We start from the raw sequence: 22,969 nt of genomic DNA on the forward strand, positions 1-22,969 counted from the left end.
CTATCAGAGAAATAATATCAGAAATACAGGAACACTGTATATTTCGACTACTATCTGTAGTCCTTTTCAGCAGAATGGTTACAAGAAGATAGAGTACAGATATAAATGAGGTAGTGAGGAGTACTCTATCTTCTTGTAACCATTCTGCTGAAGAGGACTACAGATAGTAGTTGAAATATACAGTGTTCCTGTACTTCTGATATTATTTTTCTGATAGTGGGTTTAAAGTGTACATTTACAAATGTGTAATGACATCAGTTTCCCATATTATATATATATATATATATATATATATACATACATATATATATGCATATACATACATATATATATATATACATACATATATATACATATATATATATACATATATATACATACATACATATGCTAATAAGAACACGGGTACGTGTGTTCACTTATGCAAAGTAGACCACTTGGAAAAAGGAAACTAACAAAGCAGAGCGCTTTCGTATATTACATCTTCAGTGCAACAAGTACAAAGTAATAGAAATGCATACATAATATGTACACGAAACAAAGGAACAAGGACAGTTTGGATATGGGTAGCGGCCAATTACCCCCTGGGGGGGTGGAAGGTCATTGTCAATTAACTTATGATGGTGGGGCGACATCAGGTCACAGTCGCCAGGGTCACATAGTGTCGATGGGTTACAATTTACCTGATATCATCTTACTAATTTCTTGACAAATAAAATTATCAAGTTTGTATAAGCCTTTATGAAGGTTGGTATTTTGATTACTGGTGGTATGAATCAAACTACACTCTATTAAATTTCTTGCTATTATGTTGTTGGTATAATAGATTGGCTGAGCATTATCCCAATCAACTGGATGATTATTTAATTCAATATGTTTGAAAATACCACTCGAATTATTGCCATCCCTAACATTTTTCTTATGTTGTTCAATTCTAATGTTTAAGGGTTTGGCAGTTTGACCTATGTAAAATTGATTACACATTTTGCAAGGAATTTTATAAATGCATCCTTTTTTAATTTCAATACTATTGTTGATGAGTTTATGTTTTACTGTACTATCATTTTTAAAAACTACCTTTACGTTAAATCTTTTTAATAACTCTGTGATACTTAACAAATTTTCTTGAAATGGTAAAATTAAAACATTATGATAATTGAAAGGTGATTTGGGTTGAGGAGTTAAAAATGATTTCCTTGCAAAATTGTAAGCAATATCAAGGAATTGCTTAGGGTATCTTAATTCTAGCCCAATGATAAAAACATTTCTGATTTCTTCATCAATAAATTCAGGACTACAAATACGAAAAGCTCTTAAAAACATAGAAGCAAAGACTGTACATTTAATATTATTTGGATGAGAATAATAATAATGGATATATGAACTTACATTGGTTGGTTTACGATATACTTTAAATTTAAGGCTATTGTCATGACGTAGGATAGTGCAATCTAAGAAAGGTAAGGTACAATTTTTCTCAATTTCTAAAGTAAATTTAAATTTAGATTTAGATTTAATATATATATATATATATATATGTATATATATGTATATACATATATATATATATATATATATACATACATACATACATACATATACCAAGGCTTTTTCCCCCTTACTAGGGAGGTAGCCAAAAAGGAAAAGGCATAAAATCATTCCCACCCATTCCATCCCTGAAAACACTCCACACCCCTCCATCCTCCCTCCCATCTTAGCACCTCCTAGATGACGGGTCATCCCTGCACCCTGTCCACTGCCCTGGGTCACAAGCAGTGTCGCAAGACACAGCACATCCACAGCAAGGCCGCTTCATTAAATCGGCGACCCCCCCTCTCCGTCCCCCCATATAAAGGAGAGGACGGGGAGAAATCCCTTCGGGCTGCGTCAAAATTTTGCTCACACACACTACCTCACCCCCCCATCCCCCCATCCATTCCGCCTCATGCATCACAATATCTTCCATATACAACCATTCTCCATTCACCCCTGTCTTCTGTCCTCTCCCATCCTTCCTCAACAGACATTCCCCTCTTCCCCAAAGCCCCATCCATCCATCTCATCCTAGGATGTTCACTCCCTCCACATCTGCCTTCCATACCTCCTTTACTAGTCTTTCTTCACTCATTCTTTCCATGTGTCCAAACCATCCTAATACTCTTTCATCAACCCTATCTCCCAACTCCCTTTCCACCCCTGTTCTCCTCCTCACCTCCTCATTTCTCACTCTATCTAGCCTAGTAACCCCCATCATACTTCTCAGATACTTCATCTCAAACACATTCAAGCTCCTTCTCTCTTCCTCTCTTATGTTCCATGTTTCTGCTCCATACAGTGCTGTTGGCACAATCACTCCTTCATACAGTCTCCTCTTAGCATCCATTCCCAAATTTCTATTCCTCATTACACTTTTTATTCCATCAAGGCATTTACTCGCTTCTCTCAATCCCCCCAACCCCAAGAGTTGGGGGCCAAACAGCAGCAACCACCCCTGGGCATCAGCTCTATGCAGGTGGCACCGATCCCCAAGAGGAGCTATGCCTGCCTTGGGGAGTGCCACAATTGAAAGAGTTGGTGCAACTGGTGCAGCTGTACCATGTGCTATGAGTTAAGCTCAAGGGCTCAGTGAAAAGGAGGTTAGGACAGCAGTTAGCCGTCTACCTTGATTCATGGGAGTTAGGTTGACTCCATGTTCGAGCCCTTTTGTAGGTCCCATAATTTCATTCGTAGAGCATCTGTTTAGCATCACACTAAGCCCGAGATTAATTCCTGAGCTACTGCTGGATTTATTATATATATACATACACACACACGGAAAATCATAAGAAGAGTGAAAAATAAGGAGGACAGTAGAATATTGATAAAAGATCTGGATATATGTACTATTTTTGCATGGAGCCAAGAATGGGAAATGAAGTTCAGTACCACAAAATGCAAAGTACTGGGAATGGCGAATAGTGGCAAAAGACCATCCTTAAACTATTCCTTGAGAAGTGAACACATTACAAAAGCAAAAGAGTGGAAAGACTTGGGAATGTTAATTAAAGACAACCTGTCATCTGGCAGACATATCAGCTGGGTTGTGGGAGAGATATATGGATTAGTGCAGAAGATTAAAGTGGCATTCCATTATTTGGATAAAGAGATGATAAAAAAACTCATCAAAACCCTGATATGTCCAAGACTGGAATATGTGTCAGTAGTATGGTCCCCACACAGAGTGAAGGATATAAGCAAGATTGAGAGAATACAAAGGGCAGTAACCAAATTGGTCCCCAGCCTAACAGATAAATCATATAAAGAAATTCAAAAATAGTGGGTCCACCAACTTTGAAAGATTGAAGAGAAAGAGGTGACATGATTACAGTGTTCAACTCACTAAAGGAGATAGATTGCATTGATTGAAGAGATCTCCTGATTAAAGATGGGAGGGCTTTAAGAGGTTGTGGAAATAAATTAAGGAAGACCACATGCCAAAAGGATGTGAAGAAATACACATTTTCCATATAGATGTATAAATATGTGGAATAGCTTAGAGGGTGATATAGTTCAAGCTCAAATAATACACGAGTTCAGATCTAAATATGATAATTGGAAATCAAAGATATAGATTAATTTGGAACCGTACATGAATTTGAATTTAGGTGTTAGAAAATTAGAGAATAAGAGACAGGACCCAATGAGTGTTGCTCTTTTCCTGTATGCTGCAATTAGGTAAATACAATTAGGTAAATACACACACAGTATGACTGGTATGCAAACTTCCTGTAAATGGCAAATGCCTGCCACTTCCCCTCCTAGAAAAATCCTGGGTGTGCCCCTGGCTCACTAAGTTTTTTTTATAATATGAAATGTCAACAACATGATAAAGCTGTACTAATTAATCTTGTGTTAGAGGACAGCAAACATATAATGAAAATAATGAGCAAAGCTTATCAGCTTGTGATTGATGTTCATTTTTCTTCACCTGAAAAAAGTTGTTTATCTGAATTATCTTATCTCTAGTGGGAGAAATTGAAATTGAAACCTATTTCTTGGTAAAGACTTGCTGAAGGAGAAACCTTGTCTTATCAACGCTCATATATCATCTTGCACCATTTGGCATATGCTGTTGTTCCCTGAACCCACGACAACCCTTCTCTCCTGGATGGCACATTTTTTTCTTCCAGATGCTGTCAGGTTGTTAGTAATTGTTATTATTATTTCATTTTATTATTATTATTTTTTTCCTTCCATCTTTGGTATCCTCCTGGTGATAGAAGGGTGACAGTCCATTTCTATTGCCACTTCCATATTGGGTGGCACTCTTTCTACTACTCTACGAGTAGTTATCACCAGTTTATTAAATAAATTTCTGTGATATCTCCACTTTAATGGCAAAGGGTTATACTCAATGTCAGTATGAATGTTAGAATTGTTCATTGTGATCACATTACTTGTGATAATGCCTTCATTTTTCCCATCTCTTTGCATCCATTCATTCACTCTTCCGTGGTCTCTTTACTCCTTGAGAAATTATTCACACCCAGACTACCCTCTACACACATTTATACACACACACGTGGGCGGGAAGTTGGGGGTGTGTGTGTGTTTGTGTAAGGTCATAGCATTACCCATAGATCGGACCTACGAGCTCTGAGCTCTCTTCCAGGAGAGAAATAGCTATCGATCACGAGTCCAACACGTGATCCAAAGACCAAAGACCAAGTGAATACACACCATAGTGGCTGTTCACTATATGAATGAACAAATGATGAAAAAACTTATAGAAACCCAGATTTGTCCAGGACTAGAACATGCATCAGTGGTATCGACCCAGATGAATCACATGAGGAGAGGCTAAGAGCACTGAGTCTGCAAACATTGAAAGAATGAAGAGAAACTGGTTATATGATGACAGTATTCAATCAATCAGTCTGTTGCTCTCTTGCATAAGACCTACAGCTTCCAGGAAACTGGCAATAACCCCAGGGGGTGGACCATAAGTCACCTAGGGAAGAGATAATGAATTGTTTGTGGATTGAAGTCATGAAGAGAAATTGGTTATATGATGACATCATTCAATCAATCAGTCTGTTGTCCCTGGTTTCTCTTTCATAAGACAAACAGCCTACAGGGAACTGGCAACAACCTCAGGGGGGGGACCATAAGTCACTTAGGGAAGAGATGGTGTATTGTTTGGGGATTGTTAGTGTGGGGCATTGTATTGGGAGGTGAAATGAATGGGATAGATGGCCCCACAAATTTATATGCAAATGATGCTAAGATCATGGAGGAAATTAAAAGCAGTGAGGATTTTAAACTTCAGGATGACCTAGAAATGTAAAATCTTGGAAATGGATTAGATTAAAGACCAACAGGAAGATACAAAATTGGAGATGGAAAGGTAAAAAAGGAAAGGTATTTAGGTATTTTATTCAGGATGATCTGTCATCAGAAATTCATATAAAGAGAATAACAGAAGATTGCTGAAGAATATGGGAATGGAGTATTGGTACATGGAAGAGGACATGATGAAAAAAAATAATTGAAAGTCTGACTCATCCCAGACTGGAATATGCAGCAGTGATGTCACCATATCTATAGAAAGCAGAGAAAAATATAATACAAATGGTAGCAACCAAGGTGTATGAGGAAAGACTAAGAAAACTGGAATTTCCCACAAGGGAACAGTGAAGAGAGATTACATGATAATGATATTTAAGTCATGGAACGGTATAGAATGCGGAAGATTGATGGTATGGGATGGAATATTAACATTAGGTCATAGTGAAAGATTGAAAATGCAAATTTTGTTTGAAATATGTCGGGAAGTATAACTATCGGGAAATTTTTAGAAGTGCACATCTACGCGATATAGCAATAGAAAAATCAGTTATTAGTTTTGTAGATTATAATACATTAATGTAATATGTGATTTGCATGGCGGAAATCAATAACAAAAAAGTTGCTAAAACATATTTACTAACGAACGAAGTCGCGGCGGTTGAATAATACGTCATGTTTGTTTTGATAGATGCCGAGGTCGAAGAAATAAAAGGATTATAAATTCTTTTATAACCTAACCTAACGTACGTAACCTAACCCATTGTTCTCTCATAAAGTCCAAGGAAGCCCTATTGTCTATGTAACAACGCTTATTAACGTCACCTGGAGTTGGAGAACACCCGGTCCACAACGTGAAAGCTATCGTCAAACTGACAGTGGACTGGACAGACGTCAGCATGGCGTTTGGACCATATCCTAGGGGCTTCGGACGTTAGTAGATTTGCGTGTAACATTTTTTTTTTTTCGTTTATGTCGCTTAGGTGTGCACGACTAAAATAGATGTGTGGATTTGTGGAATAAATTGGATGAAAATATAATCCAGGCCACCAGAATAAAAGTGGAGGGAAAGAGATGGGACTCCATGATTACAACACCCCAGTTTAGTAAAATTAGGTAATCACAACTAAGTAAATACACATGGCCATGGGTTTGTGATGTGTGTGTAAAATCACCCCACAACCCAGCTCTCATCTGAGAAGGCAGTGACTGTCGACCACGAGTTAAGCAGGTGGTCCTAGACCATAGTGAACGAAACAGGTGTGACGCGAACCCACTGCACAGGTGTCCCTTGAATGGGTTTCCTGCAGCTGTAGCTCTGTACATCTGTAACTGCAGGTGTTATTCCAGTGCCAGGGTCGTTAAAGCTGTTTACATCATACATATTAACACACTGTGCAGTGAGTGTGGATTTTCGGCTGGTGATAGAACAATGGTGCAAGTCGCGTAGTCCATGACTGGAATGAATTTCCCACTGGAACGATGGAGTGGTGTACAGCAGTGTTGCCGCATTTTCTACACTGCCGTGAAGAATGGGAGTGTTGCCATACCGGGGCATACATTTTTCTCGGGCGTGTGCCGACTTTCATAGCAAGACATACTTGTCAAGTTTTGACTAATGTTGGTTCTTATATATATATATATATATATATATATATATATATATATATATATATATATATATATATATATATATATATATATATTCTTGAATGTATATAAGGCCCCCATGCCCTAACATATTCAGTAAAATATAAAATTTCTTTTTTATATTGTCGCAAAAAGAAAGCTGAAACTTTAGCGTAGAATTTTTTTTTCTACACCGTTAAAAACGTATCTTTTGGGGGTACAATATTTTATAAGTAACATAATTACTATTTGATAACTAGTTATATGATTTTTAAACAACATCTTGATTTTTTAAATGTTTTGAACAGCCCACTATGTAGAAAAATTTTCCTCGCGCAGTTGCCACATGCCGCTATTTTTCTACGTTTTGGTACGAAATTCTACCTAACGGCTGTCCTGCTTATGATGCAACCAGTATGCGTCTGTCAGTTTTGGGTATTTTGTTTTATTTATCAGTTTGGGTTATTATTATTATTATTATTATTATTATTATTGTTATTATGATTATTATCGTTATTATTATTATTATCATTATTATTATTATTATTATTACTGTTAGAAAAATATTACGTCACCAGTATGCGTCTGTCGGTTTTGGGTATTTTATTTTCATAATTCTTATTTACCAGTTTGGGTTTTTATTTTTATTATTATTATTATTATTGTTATTATTATTATTATTATTGTTGTTGATGTTTTGTTGATATTGTTTTTATTATTGTTGTTAATTTTCGACCACTTATAGACCGAAAACACCTGTCGACATGATTTGCCATCGTAAAGCATGCTACTTGCTTTTGCTACTTTGTTTGGGTATAAACGACTTCGGTTACAATATTCTAGACTTCCGGAAGGACATCTCAACAGTGTAAGTAAAATTCGGATAGGTTTCTCTTAGTTCGTTATTCAGAATTAGTACCATTCAGGTGACGCAAAAGTAAATTGACATTTGAAAATTTGAAGAAAAAATCAAAAGATGTAACCGACGTCGTTTCTACTCAAACGAAGTAGCAATAGCAAGTAGCACGTTAGGGAGAAATGCTTAGTGTGCCACCACCTTACCCCTTTGAGCTACGGAAGTGGACTTCTTTCGGCTGAATGAAATCGTCTGGCGACAGCCAGAACAAACGACGAGAAAATAAGTGAATGGGTTTAAGGAAGATGACGCCATTTTTTTTTCGCTCGCCCGTGACGCCAACTGCTTTCAACTAAATGCTGAATAATTTGGCCATAGATAGACCAAAATCGTTAATTTACAGCAGCGTTTCCCAAACTTTTCCTACCATAGCACCTCCTGATGTCATGTCTAAGCAGTCCAACACCCTGAACTTGTTATTAGAATGATAAAAGAAAGTGAAGTGTAATGCTCGATGATTTATTTTCTTGATTCCTTAGAACTGAAACACATTGACGATATTGTTTGTAGAAGAAATAAGAACACCCTAGAAAAATAAAATAGCATGGAAAAGTCAAATATGCACAACTGGGTAATTAATGTTACATATATCAATGTGATTTTTAAGTGTACATCACTTTCCAGCACCCCAGGTTAAACGCTGATTTAGGACATTGCATTATCTGCACAATACAATACAGATATAGTCTTTACTCCATCTAGACCAAGAGATTCCACATACTGAATAAAATTACATCTTTTAGCCAGGAGAAATAATGAGTTGTCAAGAACTTAGATTTTTTTTATGTCTGCAGTGAGTAGGCCAATGACTAAGTATTTTTAGTGCTCCTTCGCTGATACGTGGAGGCGATGTCGCTGAGATGTTGTCAAGGTCAATAGGAGGGAGGAATAATAGAAGCGAAATACGATCAACATTATTTAATTATTTACCTTTATTTGTTATATATTTATCTTTATTATTTGTTATATATTTATCTTTATTATTTGTTCTGTTTACCGAAAGATTTTTCCCCCTTACAAGGGAAGTAGCCGTGTCAGGTACGTACCTACTCCCACTCACTCCACTCCCCTCCACCCTCTTCCCTCCCTCTCGTCTTAGCTCCTCACGGATGTCGGGTCATCCCTGTATCCCGCCCGCTGCCCTGGGTCAGAAGCAGTGTCGCAAGACACAGCACATCCACAGCTAAGCCGCTTCACTTAATCGGCGACCACACCCCTCTCCAGGCGGAGTGGGGTGTGGGGTCGTTCTACGTCTGTTATTTATTATTTCGTTCATATTAGTTTCGGATCACATGAAGAATTGTCACCCCCAGAACCCCCACATGAAGATTTGTCACCCCCAGAACCCCCACATGAAGATTTGTCACCCCCAGAACGCCCACATGAAGAATCGTCACCCCATGAAACCCCCACCTGAAGATTTGTCAACCCAGTACGCCGAATATCAACAGTGGAATAAAGTTTAGGTTAGGTTAGGTTGAATGAGGGTTATGCTCATTGTCATCAACTTATACAACTGTCACCCTAGGATAGCCCACATGAAGAATTGTCACCCTAGGATAGCCCACATGAAGAATTATCACCCTAGGATAACCCACATGAAGAATCATTGTCACCCTAGAATGGCCCACATGAAGAATCATTGTCACCCTAGGATGGTCCACATGAGGAATCATTGTCATCCTAGGATAGCCCACATGAAGAATCATCACCTTAGGATAGCCCACATGAAGAATTGTCACCCTAGGATAGCCCTCGGACGTCCCGTGTCTTCATCATCCACCTTCCTCAAACCTGTCACAATCTCTCTCTCTCTCTCTCTCTCTCTCTCTCTCTCTCTCTCTATATATATATATATATATATATATATATATGTATATATATATATATATGTATATATATGTATATATATATATATGTATATATATATATATATATATATATATATATATATGCGTGTGTGTTCAGATAGCACGCACACACACACACACACACACACACACACACACACACACACACACACACACACACACACACACTTCTTTTTAGCACTTGTGCACTCTGACCCCACTTAGAAATCATTGGTCAGCATCAGCATTGTTGTTGTGGGAGGTGGTGGCGGGATGATGTGTGTAGTCTTTCGTTGTGTTAGTGAAGAGGGTAGGACCACTGCCTGATCAGGGCCTCGACTGGTCGAGACCCCAGGAGACTTGAGGGCCCCAATGTGAACAAAAACCGGCTGTCGTCAGCGGTTGGCGCCAGATGCCAAAGGTTTGTTTTGAACTGGCGATGAAAGGTATCATCTTAAGAAGAACGCTAACTGCTTCTCGTTCAGTAAAGGTTACAAGTAGACAAGCCCTTACAGCAATAGAGCGATCGTCAAGCAACCCGTCGCCAGGCCTTATTTTTTATTTTATTTTTTAATGTAAGTCTGTTGGTCCTTACTGAACCCCTTCCTAGCCGAAGTTGTGCCGCGGAGACACGGTGGTAGTCTTAAAAAAAATCTTTCCCTTCCAAGGATTTATACAAAGAAAGATTTATATAAGGATTTTTATTTCTAGGAATGCCACCATAAGATTCTTACGGTGGTATTCTTAAAAAAATCTTTCCCTTCCAAGGATTTATATAAGATTTATATAAGGAAATGTTTATATTAGGATTTTTTATAATTTTTATTTTTTTTATTTTTTTAAGAATACCATCGAAAATTCCCTGCTGTTAGGAAGAAATGGATGATGCCTGCCCGGTACGGAAGGCTTGAAATTGGCAGTTTGTTCACCAAATCCACGAAGTTGGCTATGTCGTCGAAGAACTGGAACCTTGTTAGTTGTGAGGGGATTTCCCATCATCGGGGATAAAAAAAAAAAATCTCATAGCGGCACCAGAATTAACGCACAAGAAGCCACCACTCCCGTCCGGGAATTGAAGGCTTTGGCAACTCAATTTGAAGTGCTGCTAGCTTCTGGGAGAGCATTACGTAAGATTTCACTTTCCAAATGTCGGTCGTTCAATCGTCTACGCAGTTGCAGTGTCCGTCTTGGTTATAAAGTTGCTTATTCACGTGTTAAGGGAAGTGCAAACTCGCCCCCCCCCTCTCCCAAGTTGATGACGTCTTACGTAAAGACTGCTGAAGCTACTGCCTGCCAGTCGAACAAGTTGAACTGGAGTCCGGGACGGTGTGGGGGGGGGGGGAGTTGAAGGGACCAGTAGAGACCAGCTTTGCTCCCACCAGTTCTGGAGTCGCTCCGAGCTGAATAAAAACATTTGCCATTAGGGAGAATAAAATTAATAATGTTATTTCCACCTGAAAAAAACAAACAAACCCGACCCCCGCTCACACTGACGACGTGAAGAGAATAATGAAAGAAAACGGATAACTTGACGTAGGCAACGATAACCGTCGTCTCCCCCATAAAAATAAATAGATAAATACATAATTGAATACGTAAATAAATACAAACCAATAAAATAAGATAACACCTAGACTTGTAACTCTCAAATTCTCCTAAGGAAAAAAGTTTAGAATTGAAAGAAAACGGATAACCTGACGTAGGCAAAGATAACCGTCGTCTCCCCCATAAAGATAAATAGATAAATACATAATTAAATAAGTAAATACAAACCAATAAAATAAGATAACACCTAGACTTGTAACTCTCAAATTCTCCCATGAAAAAAAGTTTAGAATTGTAAGACCCGTCCTACAACCACTGCTAACCAACACAGACTCGAGGACATCAAGAAGCGTTTACACTTCTTTGATGAAATCCACACGGCGTTCTACTCATAAACATCACACGGAAAGGAACAACACTCGTATGGTCCTGTGTCTTATTCTCCAGTTATCATATCTAACTTCAAAGATATGTGTATCCATTTTGGTGAATTAACTCAAAATATCCCTGTACTTCCATGTGTGTGTGTGTGTGTGTGTGTGTGTGTGTAAACAAAGCACACACCCATCCAAATCCCATTCGTCTCTTCCATCTAAGCATCTCGTAGAGGAAATGCCATCCCTGTCTTGTGCCACACAGCTCGGATCAGAGACAATGCAGCAAGACATTTGTTTCCACAGCAGGGCTCGATAGCTGCAGCTGGGTTATCTCCACAGCTTCATATGATGGGAGCCCCCCCCCCTCACCATTCACTCGTGGAATTTAAGGAAGCCCCTTTAGACTGCGTCATTTTCTCACCCATATACAACCACTCCCCCCTTTGCTCAACAGACATTCCTCTTCCCATCCATCCACTTCATTCTCGGTCTCCTCAAGTTCATTCCATTTGTGCTTTCCACACTTTGCCAATATTTCCTCTTTCCACCTCCGCACTCCTCGCCTCCATAATTCTCCACCTTTGATACACCCACCGCTCTACTTTATCTCAAACACGTTTAAATTCTTACTTCCTTCAAATTCTGTCTCCGTTCCATACGTGGCCGTGGGAGCAATCATTTTACAACCTCTTTGCGTCATCCCCAGATAACTTCATATCATGACACTTTCCATTCTCCTCCCCAGATATTAATTTGCTCCACTTTCTCTGTAACTCATCTCCACTTCTCAATTTCCTGCCAGTTTCTTCAGCCTCTCATCCAGCCCATCACCCTCATCACTTTACTTTCACCTTCCTCCTCCCACATATCCTTCCAGACTCCGCCACCACTTGCTTCAGTCGTTTGTCCGACTCGACTCCCAACGTAAGAGTCATCCTCAAACAACTGGACCACCTCCCACTTCCCTCCGCTCTCACCGGCTTCAAACCCCTGCCTGCTTGGCACCGTCGCGTTTACCACCCAAACCATCCTGTCCTTATACACGTTGAGCAACCAAGGTGACGTTACACAACCCGGGCGCAGCCACGCCTTCAACTCGGACTGCTCACTTCATACAAGCTTGATTCTTCGTGTAAAATCATGGAGTGCCCTCAAGGAACCCCATGCCCATACGCCTTCTTCTAATCCATGAAAACCAAAAAGACATCCTTACACCTCTGCCAAGTATATTGCATATCTGTCCTATTACAAAGACTTGATCCGCGCACCTACCATCTCTCCTAAACCCACACTGTTATTCAACCAATTACACACTGTTCTAATCCTCTCAGTTAACACCCATATACTTTATCGACCACACTTAACAGACTACTCATTCATACTTGTCCCCTTGTCCCTTACACAGTGGAACTATACATGCACAGTAGTCCACCAGTATACTTCCTCCCCATAGGCACACATTAAGCAGCCTCACTAAGCATTCCACAATAACCACACCACATGACAGCCATCTCCAACATTCTTTGCATTTTCTCCTTTCCTACAGTTCTGCTCTTCTCTTTCGTCAGTCATTTTCCTGACATCTCACATTGCCAATGTCAAAGCCTCCCTGTCTTCCTCTGCATTAACAACTCTCCGAAAGATTTTTCCTGTTTCCCTTATAGCCTTCGCTTCCATTAGCGTCTGTCCATCCACACCTTTTACCTTCTCTTTGACCTCCTCCCACCACATATTACACACAGACATCATGTTTGTGCGTATCCTCCCAGCCGCCCAGCGCATCAGTAACTTTAAATCCTTGACGTCAAATCCACCAGGTACTTTGTGGCTGGGTGTGGTCACCACAGGTTGTTGTGCCATAGCCCTTGGGCAGTCTGCTCTACACCTCGTTTGCAACCTCCATGCCTCCGTCAGCCTTTCTTTGCCCTCATGTAGATTCTCAAATATTCCCGAAAGGTTCGCATTGAAGTGTATACTTGCAAGTGTTCAGTGTTACTAAATACCCCGCCCGTGGCAATTCGATTGAGTGGCATCGTCAGTCTGGCAGCATCAGCATGGCGAGTGATTGAGACACTTTTTTTTCGCAATAACTGGTTCTACCTGCAGGTATTTTGCAGATTGTCTCTCCAAGAAACCTTTATTTGGTTTTATCCGTTTGCGAATTATCTTGATGGGAGATGACCATTTTCACGTGAAGGAATTGTACGCCACTGCGGTTTCCAAGGACACCAGGTGGCGGTGACCTCCTGTGGTATTTAGCGAGTACGATTGCAGACCAGAATCTTTGTCTTCACGTGTAAAGATTCCTGTAAGCTTGGGCGAAAGGTTTATCTATTTACCAAAAGGTTTCTTCCCCTTGTAAGAGAGGAACCAGTCAAGGTGTGCACCCACCCTACACACATCACCCATGTGTTTCCATTTTATCTTGGCTCCTTGTAGGCGAAAAGTAACTTAGCAATAACAGTACTGACAACAAATAAATACTTTCGTGTGGCCAATGCACCCTTCATGAGAAGTTACAACGCTGCTGCCACAGGAGAACAAAAATTAATAAAAAACAAATAGATAGACAAATAAATAAATAGATAAATAAATAAGTTTATAATAAAAAACAGCGGGAACTGTAGATTACAGCGCGTCACTAGGTACGCGTCGCAGCCGTCTGCACGAGACGACCGTTAACTTCTGTTCAAAAGTTCTAGAACGCGCCTGACCACATCCGGCTGCAGACGGCCGAAATTGTATCCATTACCTTTGTGACGAACCTCAAATTGTGTTCTTGCTAAAGCCTTGAGCTGGCATTGTAGGACCAAGTGATGGAGTCCAGCTTCCCAAACTGAAGTGGAGATGAATGGAACAGCCTTTGAAGGGTTTGTGTACGCCCAGCCTATAGTTTCAACAAAAATGTCACCCTTACCCCCGTCCAACACACGCACACACAGATACATATATACGATATGTATCAATTGCACGAGCGTAGAATTTGATATAGCCCAAACTATAATCAGAAGCCAATCCCAAACTAGGTATGAAAGTTGGAGAACAAGAAACAGGATCTTTACGAGTGTAGCTCCTTTCCCGTAATTATAATTAGGTTAAAACACACACGCGCACACACACACACACACACACACACACACACACACACACACACACACACACACACACACACACACACACACACACACACACACACACACACACACACACACACACACACACACACACACACACACCTGAATGTCTTGATTTTTCAGGTTGTCATTCTGGATTGAGAAACGTAAGAGACGGAATGATATCGAGCTCCGATAATCCTGTAAAACCATTGATAAGAAAATACTGATAACACACACACACTGTGGCGAACGTGATTATCAGTAAAGCATGAATATTGAATGATATTGCCAAGTTTGAATGGAGGGAGAGACATAGCTGGAGGCAAGAGCAAAAATTAGATATTCAGATGAGCCTAGAAAAACAACAATAACATCAACGAACGGAAACAGAGGAAGCACACTACTGGAAGGTGATAAGCCAGAAACTGAGGAATTGACGTAAAAAAAAGATGTTGGAAAAAGTCAGGAAACCGTAAGGAATTTGAAGGTGGCGTATATCAGCGTTGATGATGTCCGTTAGATTTTAAAGGTACACGATTGTTTAAGAAAGAACCTGATTTATATTTAGTATTTAGAAAAATTCTGAATACTAGTTTAGCCGATGGAGTATATCATATATAGAAAAGGGAGAGATGAAAACTATGATCGTGGTTGAGAAGCGGGATTGGGCAGAGATGGTCATTGGAAAGGCTTTATTGCAGTGGCGATTCTAGGACTATGAAACTGGGGGGGGGGGCAGTTCAGGACCAACATAGATGTGAGTTGCAAGCAAAATGAACCTTCACGGGTGGGGGACTTCAGGAATATATGTGTGTATATATATATATATATATATATATATATATATATATATATATGTGTATATATATGTATACCTATATATCTATCTATCTATATATACACATACATACAAAACTCATTACATATATAGAGATATGAAGGCAGGTTAAGAAGGCGCATAGTCGACTGACATTAATTAATTTAAGAAAGATAGGGGTATAGGGAAGATTGTAAGACATATAGTTTTCCAAACAGAAGTGTGGATAAATGTGTGCAAGAGAAGAAAGTCACATCAAAAAGACTAAATAATCGGAACAGAACCAAACATGGATCCATAAGTGATTTGAATCTCATTTTTTTTGCACAATCACTCTTAAAAGTTTTTGGAAACAATAAACATAAGATATGCAAAAAAAAAAAAAAAAAAATGGGGGGTCACCCTGGGGGCCAGCTGAAAAAATGGGGGCATGCCCCCCCAGCCCACCCCCCTAGAATCGCCACTGCTTTATTGTTATTAGTTTTTAATCTTGTTTGTATTGATTTATTTATTTGTATTTATTTTAGAGAAATAGACTGGTGATATTTCCCAAAGTCAACAAATAAACAGCATAAATTAAACATTTTAACCATATGTCTTCGGAATAGGAAAATATGTCCCGAAACTTAAATTAAAATTATTTAAAAGAAAATGTTGGTTTGACCGTTTCTGCAAAAATGAAAAAAAAAAAACGGGAAAAAGGGAGAAATAGGAACCATTATAGGTATTAAAGAATGAGTTCACAAAAATAAGGAGAGAGGAAGAAAAGAGTTACGAGGAAAATACAATCAAACAGTTGTAAAGACGAACCAGATATGTCATACCGATTCGATGATGAACCGATGCACATGGAAGGAATAACTCAATCGGAAGAGGGTGGGACAATTTATGAAGATGTTAAAATGGTACTAACTATCGGTAACTTAACGGTAAACTTTAACCCGTGTTTACCGAGGAGAGTTACTTTGAGGGAAATCAAGGAATTTTCTAGAAACGGGGTTGCATGACAGAAGTGGAGGTTCAAAACAGTTGGGAGCGCTGGGCGGGATCTACAGTTAGATACTAGAATGTAAAGGCCGTTTCTCGCCAACCGTTGCGGCTTTGAATAGTTAGAAGAAAACGTTGGCTACAGCATTCCAGACTTCCCTAAGAACATTTCAACATTGTGTCTTACATTTGATAAATATTTACCTTCTCTTAGTTTGCCATTCATTTTCTTAGTATATGACGCAAAGGTATTTTGACATTGGATATTCGAAAAGGCAGAAGGATGTCATCGAAGTCGTTTCTGTTCAAACGAACTCACAACATCCGGCGCCAATCTGCCCAGTGTGAAGCGGCAAGGCTATAACTAATTGATTATATGTATGTGTATGTATATATATATATATATATATATATATCTATATATATATATTGATATATATATATATATATATATATATATATATATATTCACCCGGTTAATGGAAAATCTCTAATCAGGAAAATCGAGAATACAAAGAAAAAACTGAATAACTACAACAATGCTGTCGTTTTTAACTCCACGTATATATATATATATATATATATATATATATATATATATATATATATATATATATATATATATAAATGTGTGTGTGCGTGTGCGTGCGTGCGTGCGTGCGTGCGTGTGAGCTCACTAGAGAGACCGTGCCAAGAGAGACTAATATTGTGGCAATATATAAAGATGGTGACAAGGAGGTTCCTTTGAATAATAGGCCACTCTCTTTGACCAGTGTTAATTAAAATGTGTGAAAGAATTGAGGCCAAGTTATGGTCAAAATATTTCGGAGAGGAAATTTTGCAGACCTCTTGGTTTGGGACGGGAGGGTCAAGAAGCCTTGAAAACAAATTGAAGAGGAGTATGTGTCTGAAGAATGCCAGGAAGCTTCATTTTTCCAAATAGATGCATGAACTTAGCGTACTTTATAACAGTCCAAGCTGCTTCCTTGTATATTACACACACACACACACACACACACACACACACACACACACACACCAGCTTGCTGATGTGGAACCAAACTCATTTGGTAACTCAGCGGTGAGTTCGATCCCCACCCAGGGCTGAAAATCATCTCAGCATTGGAAGCTGGTACCCCGCTCTGTTGGGCAAAGACTTGTTTGTACATAACCATATTATACATCGGGTCATCTATGAGCTCTAAACTCTCATCTGAGAACGTAATAGCTGTTGATCACGAATCCAGCACTTAATTCAAGACCATGGAGGTAGTTGGTGGTGAATCACAAACACACACACACCACCCGTAGGGTCATGCATGGACTCGGAGCTCTCATTTGGGAGGGTAGTAGCTGTCGATCACGAGTCCAACACATGGTCCAAGACCATGGTGAATCACACACACATACACACACACACGTACACATGCGCGCACACATATTAAAGGGAATTAATGTGTTCCGAAACACTTGTTGACCTCGAGAGATCAGAAATAGACGTCATACTAAGGCACAAGAGACGAAATGACATTGAGCGTCGTAATCCCGTAAAACTGCTGACAGGTAAACACTGATAACGGAACGACGCTTACGCGCGTCGCTTTGACACCTTTCCCACTCACAATTTTTACACTTTCCCTTTTATCCGTGTGTTGTACTTAACCTTTTCATCTTTTCTTCCTCCTCCGAGCAGCCTCCAACCAAATGCTGACGTTCGGAAAACCCAGCTCGACGCGTGGTGCTCCCTCGTGGTGGTTTGGTGTAAACACAATGGCGTCAGTCACATCGACGTCACGGAGGCATCCACGCTGCCAGTCTTTCGGTAAGGAGCAAGTAAGGTCTAGTTTGGCTTGGCCCGGGGCCCGTCCACGTCGAACTATTTCCAACATATTTTCGTGTGGAATTCATTTGTCGACGGGTTATGCGGTATTTTCCCTCGTCATATAGACAGTGGATATGTACGCATGTGCTTAAACGATACATCCTTCACCGTGGTGCAGCATTGTTTGAATTTGGTTGAAACATTCGAGGTATTTATTATGCTCTGGGACGCACCTGCGCCAGAGAAAAATCTTTTAAAGACCGCCTCGGGGAGATCAGGATTTGATGCTCTAAGAGTTCAGACACAACAAATTAGTAGTAACTGGTTATACGTGGTATAAAACCAGAGAATGCAAATTTATTTTAGAAGATGAAACTGAGGACTGTTGACCTTGTGGTCAATTTAGTACAAATTAAACCTTGATTACAGTTTGCAAAATAAAATGAAAGAGTGTAATTTATTCTTTTAACGCACACACACACACACACACACACACACACACACACACACACACACACACACACACACACACACACACACAGGTTGAAACCAGACATGAATCCGAAGCTATGTTATAAATTGGGGAGAGTGAAAGACAGGAACCAAAGAGCGTTGCCCCTTTCCTGTATACTACATTTTGGCAAATATATATGGGTAAACACATACACACTAAGTAGATCTAATTTGCAAAGATTGATATGTAGGTAAATAGAGCCCATGAAGATAATTCCAACTTCTTACAGTACAGTTAATTAAAACACATATACGTTCATAAATAAGTGGTATTTGCAAGGTATGCAAGTTCTATTTGAGTACTAAAATGAAATAAAATGAAAACGGGTGAAAATGTCGCGAGGCAGGGGATACATCGAAAATAAACTGTCATGCGATGCTAGTTGTTGGCACAGGAGGTTGGATTGTGTCTGAACTTTAGTCTTTGTTAGAAAGGACAAGAACACACTTGGTAGTCAGTTGGAAAAAAAGAGTGTGTAGTACTTCCTCAACACGACTGGTTTGGCCAGACGAATCTCAAGGTTGTGAGGTAACGGTAAATATGGGAAAGGTCCAAATTCCGTCGACGTGGCTGCAATTTGCGTGCACAAATAAAACGAGCATTTGATGCTGGAATGGATGAGGACAGTGTAAATGTTTGTAATCTTTTATCCTTTTCGATGATATTAACTTGTATCTTGTTGCGCAGTTGAGCGAAATATAAGACACAAACAGCGTGAGAAAACCTAGAGTAAAATTGTGCGTTTGACAACTGGCCAGCAGACGACATGTTGAGAGAGATGGCGGGAGCGAGCTTCGGCAGTCGTCTTGTGTACAGGTTGTGATTAGGGAGTAGGCTGTGTTCTGCTGTCACCATGGGAGCCCCAGATATAACTGTGCCACCCTCGACCCCCGACAATGATATTCCATTGTACGACCCGAAACTACTGGCTGAACTCGATTGGTCCAAAGTGTCCTACATGAAAGACGGCGTCACGTCCAACCAGCCGGGACACGGGCTTAAAGTTAGACCTTTGCGCAGAGGCGACTACGACAGAGGATTCCTTAAACTTTTGGAACAACTCACGAAGGTCGGAGACATCTCTCGCGAACAGTTTGAGAAGCGATTCGAGATAATGCGTCAGAACAAGGACCATTATTATGTAACCGTCATTGAGGATTTGAACACGGGCGAAATTGTCGCGTCAGCAACCCTAGCCGTTGAATTTAAGTTCATTCGGAACTGTACGAAGCGTGCCCGCTTGGAAGACGTCGTTGTCAGTCCAGATTATCGAGGGAAGCAACTGGGGAAGCTTATAGTGACAACAATAACCTTACTGGCAAGACTTATCGGATGTTACAAAATCGGTTTGGATTGCAAAGACGCTATGAAAGGGTTCTACGGGTCGATGGGTTATGGTTGCGAGGAAGGTAATGCGAATGCAATGATAATCCGCTTCTAGAAGAGTGGGTTCCCATGGGGGCAACCGATGGCATGACAAGAGAGGGAACAAATGACCCCCATATTTTATGGGGCACACAGACACACACTTTCCTGTATATTACAATTAAGTAAATGTTCATGCGCGCGCGTCAATATTCAAATTATGATAGAATTGCGTTGATATGTATTGTATGTATGATAATTGTGTGATTACCAATGAGTGGAAATACGAGGCACATGTTAGAATACGGGAGACACATTAACTAAAATCTAAGCTAATACTCCAACTCTAGTCACATACTATACCTGGACATGCAAACAGTAGCCACTCAGGAGCCAGAATACACTAGACGACTATCACCCTCAGCATGGTTTTATGGAATAGAGATGAAGTAATAGTTTTAGATGTACTCATACATAACGATAGGAATATTTTTGTACATCTGTTTCTTGCTTTATATTCTTTAGTACATTTTTATCTCCATACTTTCTGATGACTGCATGCACATAAGACTAGATAACACAATATGTATATGCGATTCTGCAATGAGACTTGCCAGGGATGGCCTCCAGAACTGAAAAAGGGTAAGTTTGACCATGTACTCTCTAGATCAGCGTTTCTTAACCTTTTATCCTTGCGTAACCTTTAAAATAAATTGCATGTCTCAAGGAACCCCATGCGTATAAAAAATACCATATCTTTCTCATTTTATTTTCATCATAATAATAGGATAGATAGGATGATGTCTATAATACACTATTACAATAATCTTTTGTGGAACCTTATGGTTCCGCAGAACCCTGGTTGAGAAACGCTGCTCTAGATATTTATTACCGTATGTAATCATTTCAGAACAAAACTGAACGTGTGAATATTCGATAGGAACACAGAAAAGTATATTTGATATTTATTTTTCCATCTTCAGGAATACCTCCTTAAGCCGTGCCTTGCCAGCTGATTCCATCTCTGTGGTATTGGAAGAACTATCCTCACGCGGAAATCTGGAATGGATGGATAAAGCCAAAAGAAGGTTAGGGATGATCATGAAGGACCTTGTTTTTTATTAATATTTTTTCTATGACATAAATTATATTAGAAAAAGCAACTTTTTGTGTAGCATATCTCACCATTAATCCATGGAACCCATTCCAAAATAACCTCTTCGTTAGGAACTTCACTCCCAGACCTCCTACCTAGCCTAAACTGAGGACCAAAGAAATTATTACATCAGAGTAACAAATTTTAACCTTGGGGTTTGTATGAAGTAATGTTTAGGCAAGAAAATTAAGTTAATTACAGTGTGACTTAGTAATGTTACCAGTCCATTAGGGCCTAGGGTCTGTTCTCTGCAAAAGGGATGGCCTTCCCTACATCACATGTGGTGCAGACATGTCTGGGTTATACAGAAAGCTTTAGTGTATAGTTAGAGCGAAGGTGGTAATGATCTTGAATGAACTTTGGTTTTTATTAAATGATTCTACAATACTTGGTGATAGCATCAGAAAAAAAAAGTCTCCATTTATTCTTTGTGTCTTTGTCTTCCACATAAGCATTGAAAGTCAAGCCAAATCCTGGATAGGGTCTATCTATATAAGCCAAAGGCTTTTTCCCCCTTATAAGGGAGGTAGCCAATTCAAAAGGCAAGTACCCAATCCCACCCATTCCACCACCTTTTCCTCCCTCTCATTTTAGCTCCTTGTGGATGGCAAACCATCCCAGTATCCTGCCCACTCTCCTGGGTCAGAAGCAATGCAGCAAGACACAGCACATCCACATTAAGGCCACTCCACTTATTCAATGACACCCCCCCCCTTTCATGCATAACAAGAGAGGGAGAGAAATCCTTTCTGGTTGTGTCAAAATATCATTCACACATAGTCACTCCCTATTCCCCCATCCCCCACTCCCTCCCATCATTGCATTACAGTATCATCTATGCACTGCCATTCTCCACTTACCCCTATTCTCTGCCTTCTCCCTTCCTTGCTCAACAGACATGCCCCTCTTGCTCAAAGCCCCTTTTACCCCATCCTTCCATCTCATCCTTGGTTGTCCCCTCGAGCTCACTTCATCCACCTTTGCCTTCCTCACATCTTAGTAATCTTTCTTCATTCATCACTGGTTAAGGTAGTTGAGAAAAAATGAGAATATAAAAAATATATTTTTGCAAAAATATGCACACTTTTCTACTAAACATCTTTTACAGAGGATTCATATACTGGCGAAGTCCAGCTGAGTGGGGACAGCAGATCTACTCCTGGGCTCAGAACACAAGTCGCATCAATTCTGTCTGTACAATTTATGAGATCACACAGGGTGATGACACGCAAGGTTTAGGTGAGTCTTGCCATTTGGTTAATGTTGAATTTGGTGTTAGAAAAATCAGGGATATAGAAAAAGATGAGATACAAAGATCATAGAAAGTCATGAAAACTGGTAAGGCACCTGGGCATTATAAGTGTCATTGAAGTGTTGACAAATGGTTATAGTGTATTGGTTAGTGAGGTTTTTTAGTATGTGCCTAATGAGGATATTATGCTGAAGGAAAAGGAGACAAATGTGAATGTAGTTTTAGAGTGATCAGTTTATTGACTGTAGTTGGAAAGATATGTGGGTGTTAATTGAGAAGATTAGAAGAGCAGGAGAGT

The 22,969-nt window shown here is 39.7% G+C and overlaps 2 protein-coding genes across 3 annotated transcripts in view; both read left to right on the top strand.

Annotated features, from left to right (window-relative positions):
* Vps25 (vacuolar protein sorting 25) overlaps window positions 1-22,969 on the top strand; it is a 39,809-nt gene that overhangs the window by 10,972 nt on the left and 5,868 nt on the right. For both annotated transcript variants that reach the window (XM_076191453.1, XM_076191452.1), the window contains 3 exons: window positions 18,256-18,384; window positions 21,247-21,351; window positions 22,528-22,658. In XM_076191453.1, coding sequence (XP_076047568.1) covers window positions 18,256-18,384; window positions 21,247-21,351; window positions 22,528-22,658 — 365 coding nt within the window. The remainder of the gene's footprint in view (window positions 1-18,255; window positions 18,385-21,246; window positions 21,352-22,527; window positions 22,659-22,969) is intronic.
* Window positions 19,672-20,887, top strand: Gnpnat (glucosamine 6-phosphate N-acetyltransferase). Its single transcript, XM_076191454.1, has one exon. The coding sequence runs from the start codon at window positions 19,752-19,754 to the stop codon at window positions 20,337-20,339; it is 588 nt and encodes a 195-aa protein (XP_076047569.1). The 5' UTR covers window positions 19,672-19,751; the 3' UTR covers window positions 20,340-20,887.

Source organism: Oratosquilla oratoria, chromosome 10 (assembly GCF_046742065.1).
Source record: "Oratosquilla oratoria isolate Oo_2021 chromosome 10, ASM4674206v1, whole genome shotgun sequence".
Lineage (NCBI taxonomy): Eukaryota > Metazoa > Arthropoda > Malacostraca > Stomatopoda > Squillidae > Oratosquilla > Oratosquilla oratoria.